Raw genomic sequence first — 13,509 nt, forward strand, 5'->3', positions numbered from 1 at the left:
AAAATTTGAGGCGCTTCTCGCCCACAAAGAAGAAATCAAAACAAATGACAGTAGAAGTTGAAAAATACAAAACAAGAGAAGATAACCAGGAAGTCTTTGAACACAGTAAATAAGACATTAAATGCAATCTAAGCGGATATTCCCGCTATATACGCGACAGCCCTCATCAGCGAAATACAATATAAAACAAATACAAAGAAAACGAACTTACAAAATCTCATGGGTTTTGCTCAATTGAAGCCGAAACTCTTCAAAATTAATTTATTACGTTATATTGCTTTACGATTTTAGTTTTACAATTTATTTTTATCGATGTTATTTATTGAGTAAATTAGTTTTTCATTTTATTTGTTTGTATATTTTATTTTGCTGGTGACGGCTGTTGCATAAAGCCGAAATATTCGCTTAGGTTGTATTCACTGTGTTATTCACAATTTTCTCTTGTTTTGTATGATGGAAAGGCAGTGTGGTCTCCCTTAGAATTTAAGTTGAAAAAATAACGATTAGCTCTGCTAATCTTGATATACAATTATATTTTGTTTTCTAAAAAATAATTGTGATAGAAGCTCAATAAATTCCCCCAAAAATTTGTTTTTAATGCAGTCCCTCAAAATTAAGTTTATTTTGCATTAGTTTAATTTTTGTTTCAAGTTGAATATCTTGTTTGAAAAATATCGATACTATCTTGCTGCGATGTTTAGTTAACCAAATGATTCATACTATGTCTGCCACTATGGAACGTATTACAAGTTTGGAACTAAAATAATATGAGGACAAAAAATTACTTGTAAAAACAATACGTTTACTTTGTAAAAACAAAACAATATTAAACAAACACAAACACGCCAAACACACCGAAAAATTTGCCAAATCGGGAATTTGCAAATAAAAATCAGCAAATGCCCCAACAACAAGATAAAAAAAAGTCAAATATGAACACAAAATAAGCATAATTACTCACAATAAAAATAGAAAAATTCAGTTCACTGTTCTAACATTGAACAGTATATAATTTCGAATATACCTGAGCACACGGCAGAGGAGGGGTTGAAATTTCTTCGTGCTTAAGTCCCTTTGGGTAAAAAAAAGGAGAAAGAAAAACGGCAACCAATGTAAGCTAAAAAGCAAAGAAATGTAAAAAAAAGGAGAAAGAAAAACGACAAGCAATATAAGTTACAAAACAAAGCAATTTGATTCAAGATGAATCAATACACATGATGCAGATACAAATTACTAAAGTGAAAACTGATGGTTCAAAAAAAGCCCCTCAAAGAGACATTCCAATTAGGATTTTAATATTATTTTAAGATTTTACAAATGCAGTGAGATCTGAAAAAGAACGAAAAAGAAATACCCTGCATAAATACCTTTTATTTAAAAAAAGACAAAGAAGGTGGGTGGCAGTCAAATATCATAACATTTTACGTGTCCTTTTCACGATTTTATATATGCACTATGTAGCCTACATGTTTTCATGTTTATTTATGTTCCATATACACTGTGTATTATATAAACTTTTGATGGGTCATTGGTGGCAGGTTGGTGGCACCCAGGGAAAAATTAATCAGAGCGCCCCCTCCCGACTCAAGCATAAGCAAAAAAGGGGAATCAAAGAGACAAATTTGATCAAAGTGAGCAACTAAAAGTCCTGGCACCCCCCCCCCAGCTGTGGCGTCCAGGCCAACTGACCCAGTTGCCCCCCTCCATTTGAACAGCTCTACTGGATGTTTCCTTCATTATTTTTCGATGTCCAGAAAACGCAACACGTACCATCAGGGACGTAAGACGGATGATGACACGTAAGATAGATTGTCTGCTTGGATGGTAACACTAGATAAAAAAAAAAAAAAAAAAAAAAAAAAAAAAAAAGTGGTCTCGACAAATCAGAAAAAAAAACAGTTAAAGCAAAGACATTGTGAATCTGATGAAATGAGAAGGTCTAATTCACGGGGAGTTTCTTATAAACAGAATCCCTCCCGTTTCTGTAAATTCAGTGAAGCAATGAAGCGGGTAATATGCGCCAGACCATATGTCTGTACAGTGGCGCGCATCCGTCACGCCAACCTAAAGCCGCTCTAATTTTGCTTTTTTTTTCTAAAGGACCCACATGGGCGCCAGTCCAGACGAGGATTGTCATTCGATACTCTCAAACATGAGGGTTGCTCTGGAATTTACAAAGACATACCAATTTTGGAACATTTTTAAAAACAGTTTTATATGAAAAATTAAAAAAACATATACAACTAAATTATATAAAATTAAATATATTACTTTTGGTCGTACTACTTAGTTGAGTAGTTCTCGTTTTAATCTTTTTATACAAAATTGTTTTATATTGACAGGAAGAGGATTGTTTGTTTTCTTTTTCTTGTCTCCTTTCCTTTTCTGCATGCTCTATTTTACATATTTTGTCGAGCTGTCTCTTTTAACTATTTCTTTGTTAGACTATTTTTTTCGGATTTTTTATTTTCATAAACTATTTTTTTTTAATTTTTTTTCTGCTCGTCAGGCCAGCCATTTTTTTTCTTTCAAACTGTGGTTTGTAATTGCTTCCAAGAACTGCATTGTCCATATAGTTAATGCCCCATCTTTTGTTCCATCAGGCCAACTCCTTTATTTCCAATTTTGTGCAAATAAAGGATTTTAAAAAGCCTATATTTTATTTTCTTCAGTCTTCTGTGTGAGGGTTCATAACAGACCCTAAAATATTCACCAAAATTGATTATATCATCCGAATAATATCCCACCATAAACCATTAAGAGCCACTTGATATTTCATGTTCTGACAGTTTGGAGCCTTACCAATGTACAGACTCCAACTTGTAGGGATTCGACCAGATGATGTCAAGAGCACTTGGGATTGAATCAATTCGAGAAGCGTCAAATGAAATATTGACATGACAGCGTTTCAATCAAAATTATTTTTCGGTTTTTTCGCAGAATTAAAAAATAGCTTCAATGGACATTTTTTTTATGAAAAAGTCTTGTAAAATACTTAATGGAAAAAGGAAATATTTTTTCTATTATTTGATATCAAAATAACAAACTTTTTGAATCAAGCTATCAGATAAATATTGGACAAGCAGTCTAGATAAAAAAGAAAAAATGATAGTAAAATTTGGCAGTAATTGCAATGGATTAGCGACTCTTCTTGACTACTAAGGTCCTTGCGTCGGCTCTGCAGTTGTTTCTATAACCGGGTTTGAACTCTGGGGCCCGTATTATAAAGCTGAGGTCAAACCCACTGCGCCACCACAAGACTGTTTGGCAGTAATGTTGTAAAGAGTAATAATTTAGAGGATTATTTGAAATTATTTAGTATCTGACGTGATAGCGCTTCAATAGAAAATTTGTACTTATTTTTTCTTAGCACAATGAAACAATTTTTTTCTTGGTTTCAAAGAAGTATTTTTTCTCTTCTTTTTTTAGAATAAAAAATTTCTTACAAGTCTTATGGAATGTAAAATAATAAGATAAAAAGATTTTTTCCATCATATCATTTCAAAATAATAAATACTTGACTCGAGATCTTTGATTGGACAAACGTTCTACACACAAAAAAAGAAAAAAAAGGGAAAATTGGGTAGTAATATGGTAGAAAATAAGACTTTGATGATTTTCAGAGCCTATTTAGTTTTACTTTGTCTTTTACCATTAAACAACTGAACGACATGAATATGTGATAAAACACTTAAAACGTGTTAGTAAAAAATCAACGATATGGCTGTCAATAAATTGATATATTGGTTTTTAAGGCATGTTTCCTTGTTTTCCTAAAGGGCAAACACACAAAATGTTTTGATTAACCATTTTAAAAGCTTAGGCTTCTCCGTAAGCTAAAAGCTTGCGTATCTCCTGTTCTTCAGGGGCTTATAATACCCGAACAGGTTTTTTTTTGTGGTCTCTTTTGCTCTTTTAACTTTTTTTTATAGTGTGTTGTGATTCGTGGGCGGTTATTCCATACAGTAGATAAGGATTATTCGGAGCCAACATTGCTTCGTTCGGCAGAGAACAGCCAGCTACCCTGTCAACGTAGTCGTTAAAAGCATTAGTAATCCTAAGATGTGGCAACACTTACATGGCGACACTTACTAAAATTTAGCCCTGAAGGCACGGCCCCCTCCCTCTGTGTGGCAAACTGGAGCTAAGCACAGCAGTAAAACATATTTTATCTTAATACGCTTTGTTCATTCCAAAGCATCTCAATTCTTTTAATAAATCAGAAGTTTCGTCTATAGTGATATTAACCCTTATTCGCAACCAAAAACAAGACGATAGCTCGTAACGCCATCATCTGCTCTATTCATAGATAGATAGATCGTTTATTTAAAAAAGCCCAAGAGCCATATACACAAAAAAAATATGAAAATAGAAAAATTACAGCAGAGCAAATTACAAACACACATTAACATGAATACATAGCGAAAAATACCTTATGGTAAAATACCAAAAAAAAAAAAACCTTAATTCCATATAATTAATAATAATTAATTGTAAAATCATTTCCTTCTTCTTAATACCTTCTCTATGTACGCACCAATACGAAATATTGTGGTTGGATTACTACTTTGTAAGATATTTGGAAGCAGCAAAACAATCCCATTTAAGTAATTTTCCCTTAAATCAGAGAGCACCGGGCACTTTCGGAGAAAATGGTCCAAATCTTCGTCCTCATCCCTACAAAGAGGACACACATACCGACCATCAGGATGTACTATCCCTTTGTCGAACACCATTTGTCTACTCTGGATTGGAAGGCGATTCGCCCTAAGCTGAATCCATCGACATAAAATCATAGCCGGTAAATTGAATTTAAAATAAAGTTCCTCTCCAAAACTAGGTTTAACCTGATTATAATGATTCAATGTAGCAGAATTTAAAACCAGCCCTTGCCAATATTGAATTTCTTGACCCTCTAAGATAAATCTTACCTGGCTTACTAAATTTGTTGGTAGATCACGGGAACCAAGACCGTCATTCCATAAGTAAGCCATTCCCACACTTTCTAGTAATGACCTAATTTGAGATGGCCACGGCTTTTTCGAATCATAGCTCAACATCTGATAATAAGCAGCACTTTCTAGTCTGTCTTCATTACACCTAATGATCTTCAACCAAAATCTAAGCATCAAAATAGACCTACGTAGTTTTAACGAAAACAGGCCGATATCACCTTTCAGAACCTGTGAATGAGTTGTCTGATGTAATCCAAATAGTCTTTTATAATACTGGAGCTGGAGGGACTCCAACTTCTGTGCCGCTTCTCCGCCCCAAATCTCCGCTCTATACTCTAATACTGGTAAAATTTTTGTATTAAATATTCTTCTGTGCATTTTTAGGCATTTTTAGGCTTTTGTGCATTTATTCATATTCTACTTTATGCTAGATTTTAAAGGTACTTGTGACTTATATCCTACACAGCGCTACAAACTGTACAAGAAAATACTACAGGAAACCAGTCAAACGGGTATTTGCAATGGATAAATGTGTAAACCTCTGCTGTCACCACTCTGTATACCTCTATTTAGTTCTTTATTTGTATGTCTTTTATATTGGCAGATGTAATGGTTTACGTAGAGTCCAAAGATAGACGATAAATGTTGGTACATGGTCTTTATTGAATAACGTGAGAATACATATAGACAAAATAAGATAGCACAAGAACAACTAGCTGCGACGAGTGCGAAAGATGGGCTGCCTTAGAACTGAGCCAAGAATATGACTTTTCTGGAACGGAAGCTGCAGGCTTGAGAACGACCCCTTTCCCACGACTAGCTTTAGTCTCAAGAGGCCCCCCCCCAGGACCGCTATCGTTGACACATAAATGCCCAACTAATTAAGAAATGAGATACCCGGAAAAGATTCTCGAATTGATGTTAAATACTTTACAGATTCTCCCCCCTGTTTTTAGTTAAATTTCCCAAATTTGGCTTATCCCCTTCTCATTAAACCCCCAAACTTTAATTGAATTCAAAACATTCCCTTTCTAAATTATTCACTTCTCGCCTACTAACATTCTACAGCATGAACTAGTAAACAATTACATAATACAAACACTACACAATACTTGCATAAGTAAAAACTTACATAGTATAAACGAACCACACTAACAACAGTAGTCGGAAACTGGATATTTTAACACTTCATTTTTCTTTCTATACTTTAAAAGAGCCATGTTCCCCATCCCCTGAATTTGATGAGGACAAGGAAAGTTGGGGTTATGCATAAACTTTGAATTAGGGCAAAAGGAATGACCGGGAAAGGCTAATTAATCCTGAAAATACCAGCGACAAATAAATGAAATTGCAGAAACTTTAAAAATCATACCATGCTGCAATGACGTTAAGATATTATTCCCAATAAAATCCTCGGGGTTTTATTGCTACGGAACGCCTCGGTTTAGACCTATTTGGTTTTTCTCTACTAACCTGTGGTTCGACAAATGGCAGTACTACTGTTGATATCTCTACATAACTATTAGCGCTACGCATTAAAACCATCCCGTGAGGCATCAATCTCATCCCACTAGACCTCAAAACCAGCCCCCTTTCCACCTTTTTTTTCTCATCCCACGGGACCTCAAAAACCGGCTCCCTTTTCATGGGTATCCAAACCGCCCCGTGAGGAATCAGTACCATCTCGCAGTGCAACAAAAAAAAAACAACCCGTGAGGCGACAGCACCATCCCTCAGGACCTCGAAACCCGCTCCCTTTTCCTGGGTAGCCAAACCCCCCTGTGAGGACTAAGTACCATCTCGCAGTGCAACAAAAAAAAAACATCCCGTGAGGCATCAGTACCATCCCACGGGACCTTAAAACCAGCTCCCTTTTCCTGGGTAGCCAAACACTCTGTAAACCTCTAATTAGTTCTTTATTTGTATGCCTTTTATATTGGCAGATGTAATGGTTTACGTAAATTCCAAAGATAGACGATAAACGTTGGTACATGGTCTTTATTAAATAACGTGAGAATACACAGAGAAAATAAGGTAGCACAAGAACAACTAGCTACGACGAAGGCGAAAGATGGACTGCCTTTAGAAATGAACCAAGAATATAACTTTCCTGGAACGGAAGTTCCAGGCCTGGGAACGACCCCTTACCCACGACTAGCTTTAGTCTCAAGAGCCCCCCCCCCTGGACCGCTGTCGTTGACACATAAATGCCCAACTAACTAAGAAATGAGATACCCGGAAAAGCTTCTTGAATTGATGTTAAATACTTTACAAATGGATCGCAAAGCGTGATTTCTAACTGCGTTTACAATATTTAAACTGTTGTTTTTTGGGGTTTAGGGGGGGGGAAGTACCTAGGTTAGGTTACATATTTAATATATGCTGTGCTTTACCCCCTCCCCTAATGTGCAAATACATAGCCCAAATTTGTTTGTAAACTATTATATTTTCATCCTATTTTATTTTATTTCATTAGCGTTAACCAAACTTGACTCCTTTCGTGTGTAGGATATAACGCACAAGTACCATTTTAAAAAATAAGTGATTAAGAATCTAGTTGAACGCATCTTTTCAAATCGTTTTTTTTTTTTTTTTTTAGCTGCACTTCCACGGAGAATGATTATACATCCAGCCAACGACTTGGCAAACTGGCCTTTAGAGAAGACACTTAATAGTTATGTCCGGCTTCTCAGTTGGTGGTCATCCGTCAAGGGGGAGCCCACAGTCCCTTTCAGTTCATTTTTCCAAGGCTGTTAAATCATTAGAAACAGATCTAGTAGAGAAACTGGTTTCAAATTACAAGAAGAAGAGGGCCTTCTACTCTGCCATTCCGGCATGTGATTGAAGTCATATGTCTAAGTCGACTGGATAAGAAGACAGCATATGGCATTCTTATGTTTTTCTTTCACTGGGAAACTGTCACCACACCGTTGGGTTTGACTTTTCATGAGTTTTCATCGACATTCAGATTTATTCACAAATTTCTCTAATTCTTATCAAATAGAGAGGGGTAATTTTTGCCACTAATTATTAAAATTGTCACTGGTACGTGAAAATTACAGCTTTCAAAAAAGAAACACAGGGACTCGTGTGAACACACAGAATTATCATTCCGGAAGGTGAGGGGGGCTAAGCCCTTTAGTAGTGCATTTAAAAAGCCGTTTTAGAAAAGAGAATCGAAATGCATGTACATCCGGAAATATGGACAAAAAAAACATAAATAGCTTGTGAATATATCACACAAATAACTTTCTTATGACTTCTTGCATCTCGTTCAGTTAGACACCTATGCAGTCGGGGAGGGGGTTTTGGTCTCCATTAAAATCTGAAGACTTTCATTATTCTAGCATTATAACCTATATTTCGCAATTAACATGCATTTCACCAGTTTTTTTGACGTTTTTTAACATGCAGACCCTTTGCCCTAAAAAAAAAATTCACATGGGTTACCTGCGTTAATAGGTTGTCATGTACGTGTTAGTGGCTTAGGGCGAAGCTCCGCAAATATTCCTGCAATTGTTACCAGTAATTTCTGTATAAACCGCCAATTTTTTGTTTTTCGTACAAAAATACCCCCCCCCCCTCCCGATAAACCCATTATGGGAACATATATCGGACCAATCGGGGTTAATGAAAAAAGAAAATGGATGAAAAAAATATTTAATTTAGTTTATTTATTTAATATTTAATTTATTTTAGAATATTTAATTTTTAATTTAGTCTTATCTTCTCACCATACTCACACTTCGGCGAAATTGATAAGGCCTAATTAGCCAATAAACGAGCACAATAAGGCTTTTAAGCAAGGGCATATCCAGGATGTAGGTTCGGGGGGTACAAAAAAAAACTTTGCAAAACGCATCAAAATTTGTTTATATGTATTTTGTAACCTTTTTAAGAGTCGTAAAAAAATTTCAGGAGGAGGGGGGGGGGGAGTTAAAACACGGGACCCCCCCCCCCCTGATACTACCTTGCCTTTGAGATTCACGAAATCCATAGTTCAGAAAAATTTTTCACATTTTTGCTAAAAAGAAAGTGATAAGAATACATTGCTTGATATATCCTTTCCTTTTTTTATTTAGCGTATCCTGTTTCAACATTTGCAAATATGCAATTCTAGAAAGATTCAAATGGTCCCAAATAGGCAATGAAGACGGTCTGACGACCTCAAGCTCTTACTCTTGAGAGGGGAAATTGCACATTTGCGAACAGAGAGGTTTTCCAACATCATTTTGCCCAACAAGTGTTCTCCCGACAATGGGCTTCTGGGATCACTTCATTACTAGTGGTATTGAGTGGGTCAGATGCCAAATACATTAAAACAATAAAATAGACATCGTTAAAAGGTTGCGAAAAACAATATTACTCGTTGCTAGATTTTGGAGGTGGGATCTGACTCATAAAAAGCATTTTTGGTCAGAATATCAGTATTATCTCATTTATTTCATTTTTTTTTAATTGGAATTCCCAAAACTATCTATAAGAGATTCTCCTATCTTTCCCTTGCGACTCGTACAAAGAGTTTTTTAATATACGCAATATTTATATTTGTTTAATACAAGCATTATTATTTCTTTTTCTTATGTATTCGGCAAAATCCTACATATCCAGTGTCGTATCCAATATTTTTTTCTGGGGGGGAGGGGGTACACAAGGATTTTTTCGGGGGAGGGGGATAAAAAACTTAAAAAAACGCATAAAAAATTTGTTTGTATTCATTTTGTTACGTTTTTACGAGTCGGACAAACATTTCGGGGGGTGGGGGATCAAACACCCTAGCCTCCCTGGATATGACCTTGTACACATCTGAAACAAAATTTAAGTTTTCATCGTGAAGAGAGAACTAACAACTAGGGATTTTTCAAGGGGAGCATCATTTTTTTTCACTTTCAACAAAAAAAAATTCCTGAATTGTCTAGATTATACAGACGTGTAGCCTAGGGATGGGAAAAGAGGGCTTCAGGGCCCATCTCCCCTCAAATTCTAAATTTTCTTGAATTTCAGGGCATTCATTATTCAAGTTATCAGATATGCTGTTTTTTGTTGTTGCCCCCTCCCCATATTTTTTTTTATTACTGTGCCCCCTAAAATCTTGATGTGTAGCTACTTCTCATCTCCCACACCATGTTCATTTCAAGAGTATCCGGGGAAAGTATCCTCATACAAGCTTCAGGCGAAAATTGAAGTGAAATCAAGCAATCGAGTTATAATATTGTCACTTCGCAGCACAAACCACTATAGGCTAATAGTTTAAACAACTATAAAGTTAATACATTTCGATTTTCTGATTAAAGTATTCAATGTTTCTCCTATCAGCTTAGAATGTGCAATCATGGAAACTGGAATCCCAAAATATTCTGAATTGGAGGGGAAATTGGAAACACGATGAACAGATTTGCAAGTAATCACATTAAGTAACCAGGACTGTTGCAACTAAATCTAATAGTGCCGAGATAAGTGTTCCTGATGGGAAGTAAATCATGTAAACGAAATTTTCAACTCTCCCTTATCGGAAATAATGTAAATCCAATTTTGGACTGCACATTTGAGTGACACATTTCCCTGTAGCGTTTTAACGAATCAAATTTCAACAGCGCTTAACCAATTTTCGTAAAAGATTTGATTTTTCCGCTCCGGTACTGAAGTGTTCTCAGGAAGTGAAGAATTTTGACCAACTTGTAATTATGGAAATTAAACTATAGCCACTTACTCTGATTAAAAGGTATTGTAATGCCTGGGAGGTATTGCTCTTAAAGTTCAGGATATATAGACTTTGTTGAGGGGTACTTGTTTCTTGACGAAAAAGGTAGGATATTCTATGGGGGACTGTAAGTGATAGTACTTGTTAAATATCCCGACCCCACTCAAGAATTTTGATCTGTATAATCTGAGAAAAACCGGTTTGTCTCTCTGTAGTAGGTTATTATTAGCTTAGTCTCAATGAGAAAAACTAGGATGTATGTAGGCTATACTTTTCATTAAATATTAATATACAGAGGTGGTTAGGTTAGGTATTTAACATAATGCGTTCTGCGTGGTCTGCCTTTCTAATTTTCATTTGTAGCTCCCTAATTCTGTTTCTTAAGTATTATATTTTCATGATATTTTTGTATATTTCATTAGGATTAACATAAATCCACTTCTTGGGTGGGGTCGTGATATTTAACAAGTACCAAGGCCGTATCCAGGGGGGGGGGGGGGTTACCCGGTTTGAACCCCCCCGAAATTTTTGTTTGAATCGTAAAAATGTAACAAAAATGGACATAAACAAATTTTGTATGCGTTTTTCGAGGTTTTTTGTGTAGCCCCTCCCCCCTAAAAAAAATTAGTACCCCCCCCCCCCCGAAAAAAATCCTGGATGCGCTTCTGACAAGTACCTAAGAGATTATTGAATCGGAGGATAACTATAAGATTTCAGAACATTATTGGCCCATGGGCACCCTCCCCTGCATATGTGCTTGGTTGACGAAACACGATATTATGTCTCTTTTAGTAGTGAATATAAATGCATCCAGGCTCAACCTATAGGGAGGGGGGGGGCTCAGATCTTCTTTTTAAATGCTCGCATAGCTATCTCAAATATTAATTTAAATTATATATTGTTTTAAATTCAAGGCCGTATCCAGGGGGGGGGGAGTTACCCGGTTTGAACCCCCCCCCCCCCCGAAATGTTTGTTTGACTCGCAAAAACGTAACAAAAATGGACATAAACAAATTTTGTATGCGTTTTTTTAGGTTTTTAATGTACCCCCCCGCCTAAAAAAATTAGTACCCCCCCCCCGGAACAAAATTCCTGGATGCGCTTCTGTTTAAATTACGCATTTATAAGTAAGCTACTTAAATATATTGCATTTAAAATCTTACCTGCATCGCTGTTAACATCTAAACTTTGCTGTGACTGAGGTGCATTGTTTAAAGGTCCAGGAGTCCCTGATCCCGGGGACCTTGACTCGTCATGACCAGGGGCATAAGATAATGACGAGGAAGGTGGGCGCTAAAAGTTTATAGATTAATGTTAGCTTAACAGAAAAGGTTAGCAGGAAAACAAACAAATAATAACACGTTTATTTATGCCTATATAGTTTCCCTTAAATCTCCGGCAAGATTAAATTTTTAAATAAGATAAATTCTTTTTTGATCAACTTTAAAATTTGAAACGATCCAATATTTAACTTTAAGCAAATTAGAATTTAATAGGGAATCCGTGCTCTAATTTATCTATATTTCACGAAGAACAAAACAGAGTTTTTAATTGGTGGGTGCAACTATGCTTGCTGACCCTTGGCTGGCACGTACGCAGGGGGGAGGGGGGCGAAATCTCATGATTTTTTTTTATTTTCCCACAATTTTCTGATACTTCTCACAGAAGAGATTTGAAGGATTTACACTCCCCCCCCCGAAATAAATTCCTGTGTACGTGTCTGACCCTTGGTATGCCTTTTTCATCAGGACCTGGTCAATAAAATGAACGAACTAAATTTCCTATTCAATTCTATACCCAGTCTATACCCAGAACAAGTTCCAGATCTCGGGCCTACATTCTTACTAGCAGATTTTATAAGAATTTCCGAAAATTTCACACACAAAAATATTCAGGGCACAAAAACCGCTAATTTTAAAATGAAATTATTATTGTTCTAAGCAAATTGTCCACCTTGATTAGTTTTCATTTTTCTCTTAAAAATAGAGAGAAATATCAGGGGGTAGAGAAATAATAACTAGTTATAAATGGAGTCATAATTTTTCTGAGCAATAATCTCACCTGAAATTTCTTCATTTTCCTTCAAAATAGGGAGAAATACCAGGGCATGCAGGAATAAAATTGATTCTGACATAAAGTTACGATTATTCCAGCAACTTTTTCACCCTAATTTTTTCTTCAAAATAGGCAGAAATATTAGGGCATATAGAAATAATAGTAATTTTAAATGAAATCATAATTTTTCCAAGGAAAATTTTCACCCTGAAATATTTTCATTTTCCCCCAAAACATGGAGAAACTCACACTGATCCTGAGATGAAGTCATAGGTTTATCTAAATATTCCAGCAAAAATTTCACCCTGTTTTCTTCATTTTCTTCTTCAAAATAGGGAAATATTAGGGCATACCGAAAAAAAACTGATTTTGAAATGGAACCAAAATTATTTCCACGTAAAACATTTCCCTCTGAATTTTCTTCAATTTCTTCTTTTAAAAAACGAGAAATTTATCAAGTCAGTAATACACTTATTTCTTGTAAAAACAGCCAAATTCGACTACAATACTTTCCAAACAGAAGAATAAGAGTAAAACGGGATAAGCATTGTTCGCCGAAACTGTATTGCTCAATTCCCGGTTCCATAAACCTATTCACCTAAGTAACCAGTGCATTCATACAACACAAGAAGACATTCCACAGAGGTCTTTTGATATCTAATCGCTTGTGTAAAGGGATCAACCTTCGCTCGCAACCTGGACGTTGAACAATGGAAAAAGGTCTTGTAAGATATTGGATTACTGCTTGCAACTATTTGAACAGCTAAGCCTATTGAAAAGTCAAAGCATAAGAAAAAA

At 35.8% G+C, this 13,509-nt stretch overlaps 1 protein-coding gene across 1 annotated transcript in view; it reads right to left on the minus strand.

The window, feature by feature from the left end:
• The window catches only part of hth (Meis homeobox homothorax), a 225,812-nt gene that overhangs the window by 123,669 nt on the left and 88,634 nt on the right, over positions 1–13,509 (minus strand). The window contains exon 7 of the mRNA XM_089092120.1: positions 11,820–11,949. Within this exon, the coding sequence (XP_088948246.1) occupies positions 11,820–11,949 (130 nt within the window). The remainder of the gene's footprint in view (positions 1–11,819; positions 11,950–13,509) is intronic.

Source organism: Artemia sp. Qi Xiang Cuo, chromosome 7 (assembly GCF_049724085.1).
Source record: "Artemia sp. Qi Xiang Cuo chromosome 7, ASM4972408v1, whole genome shotgun sequence".
NCBI lineage: Eukaryota > Metazoa > Arthropoda > Branchiopoda > Anostraca > Artemiidae > Artemia > Artemia sp. Qi Xiang Cuo.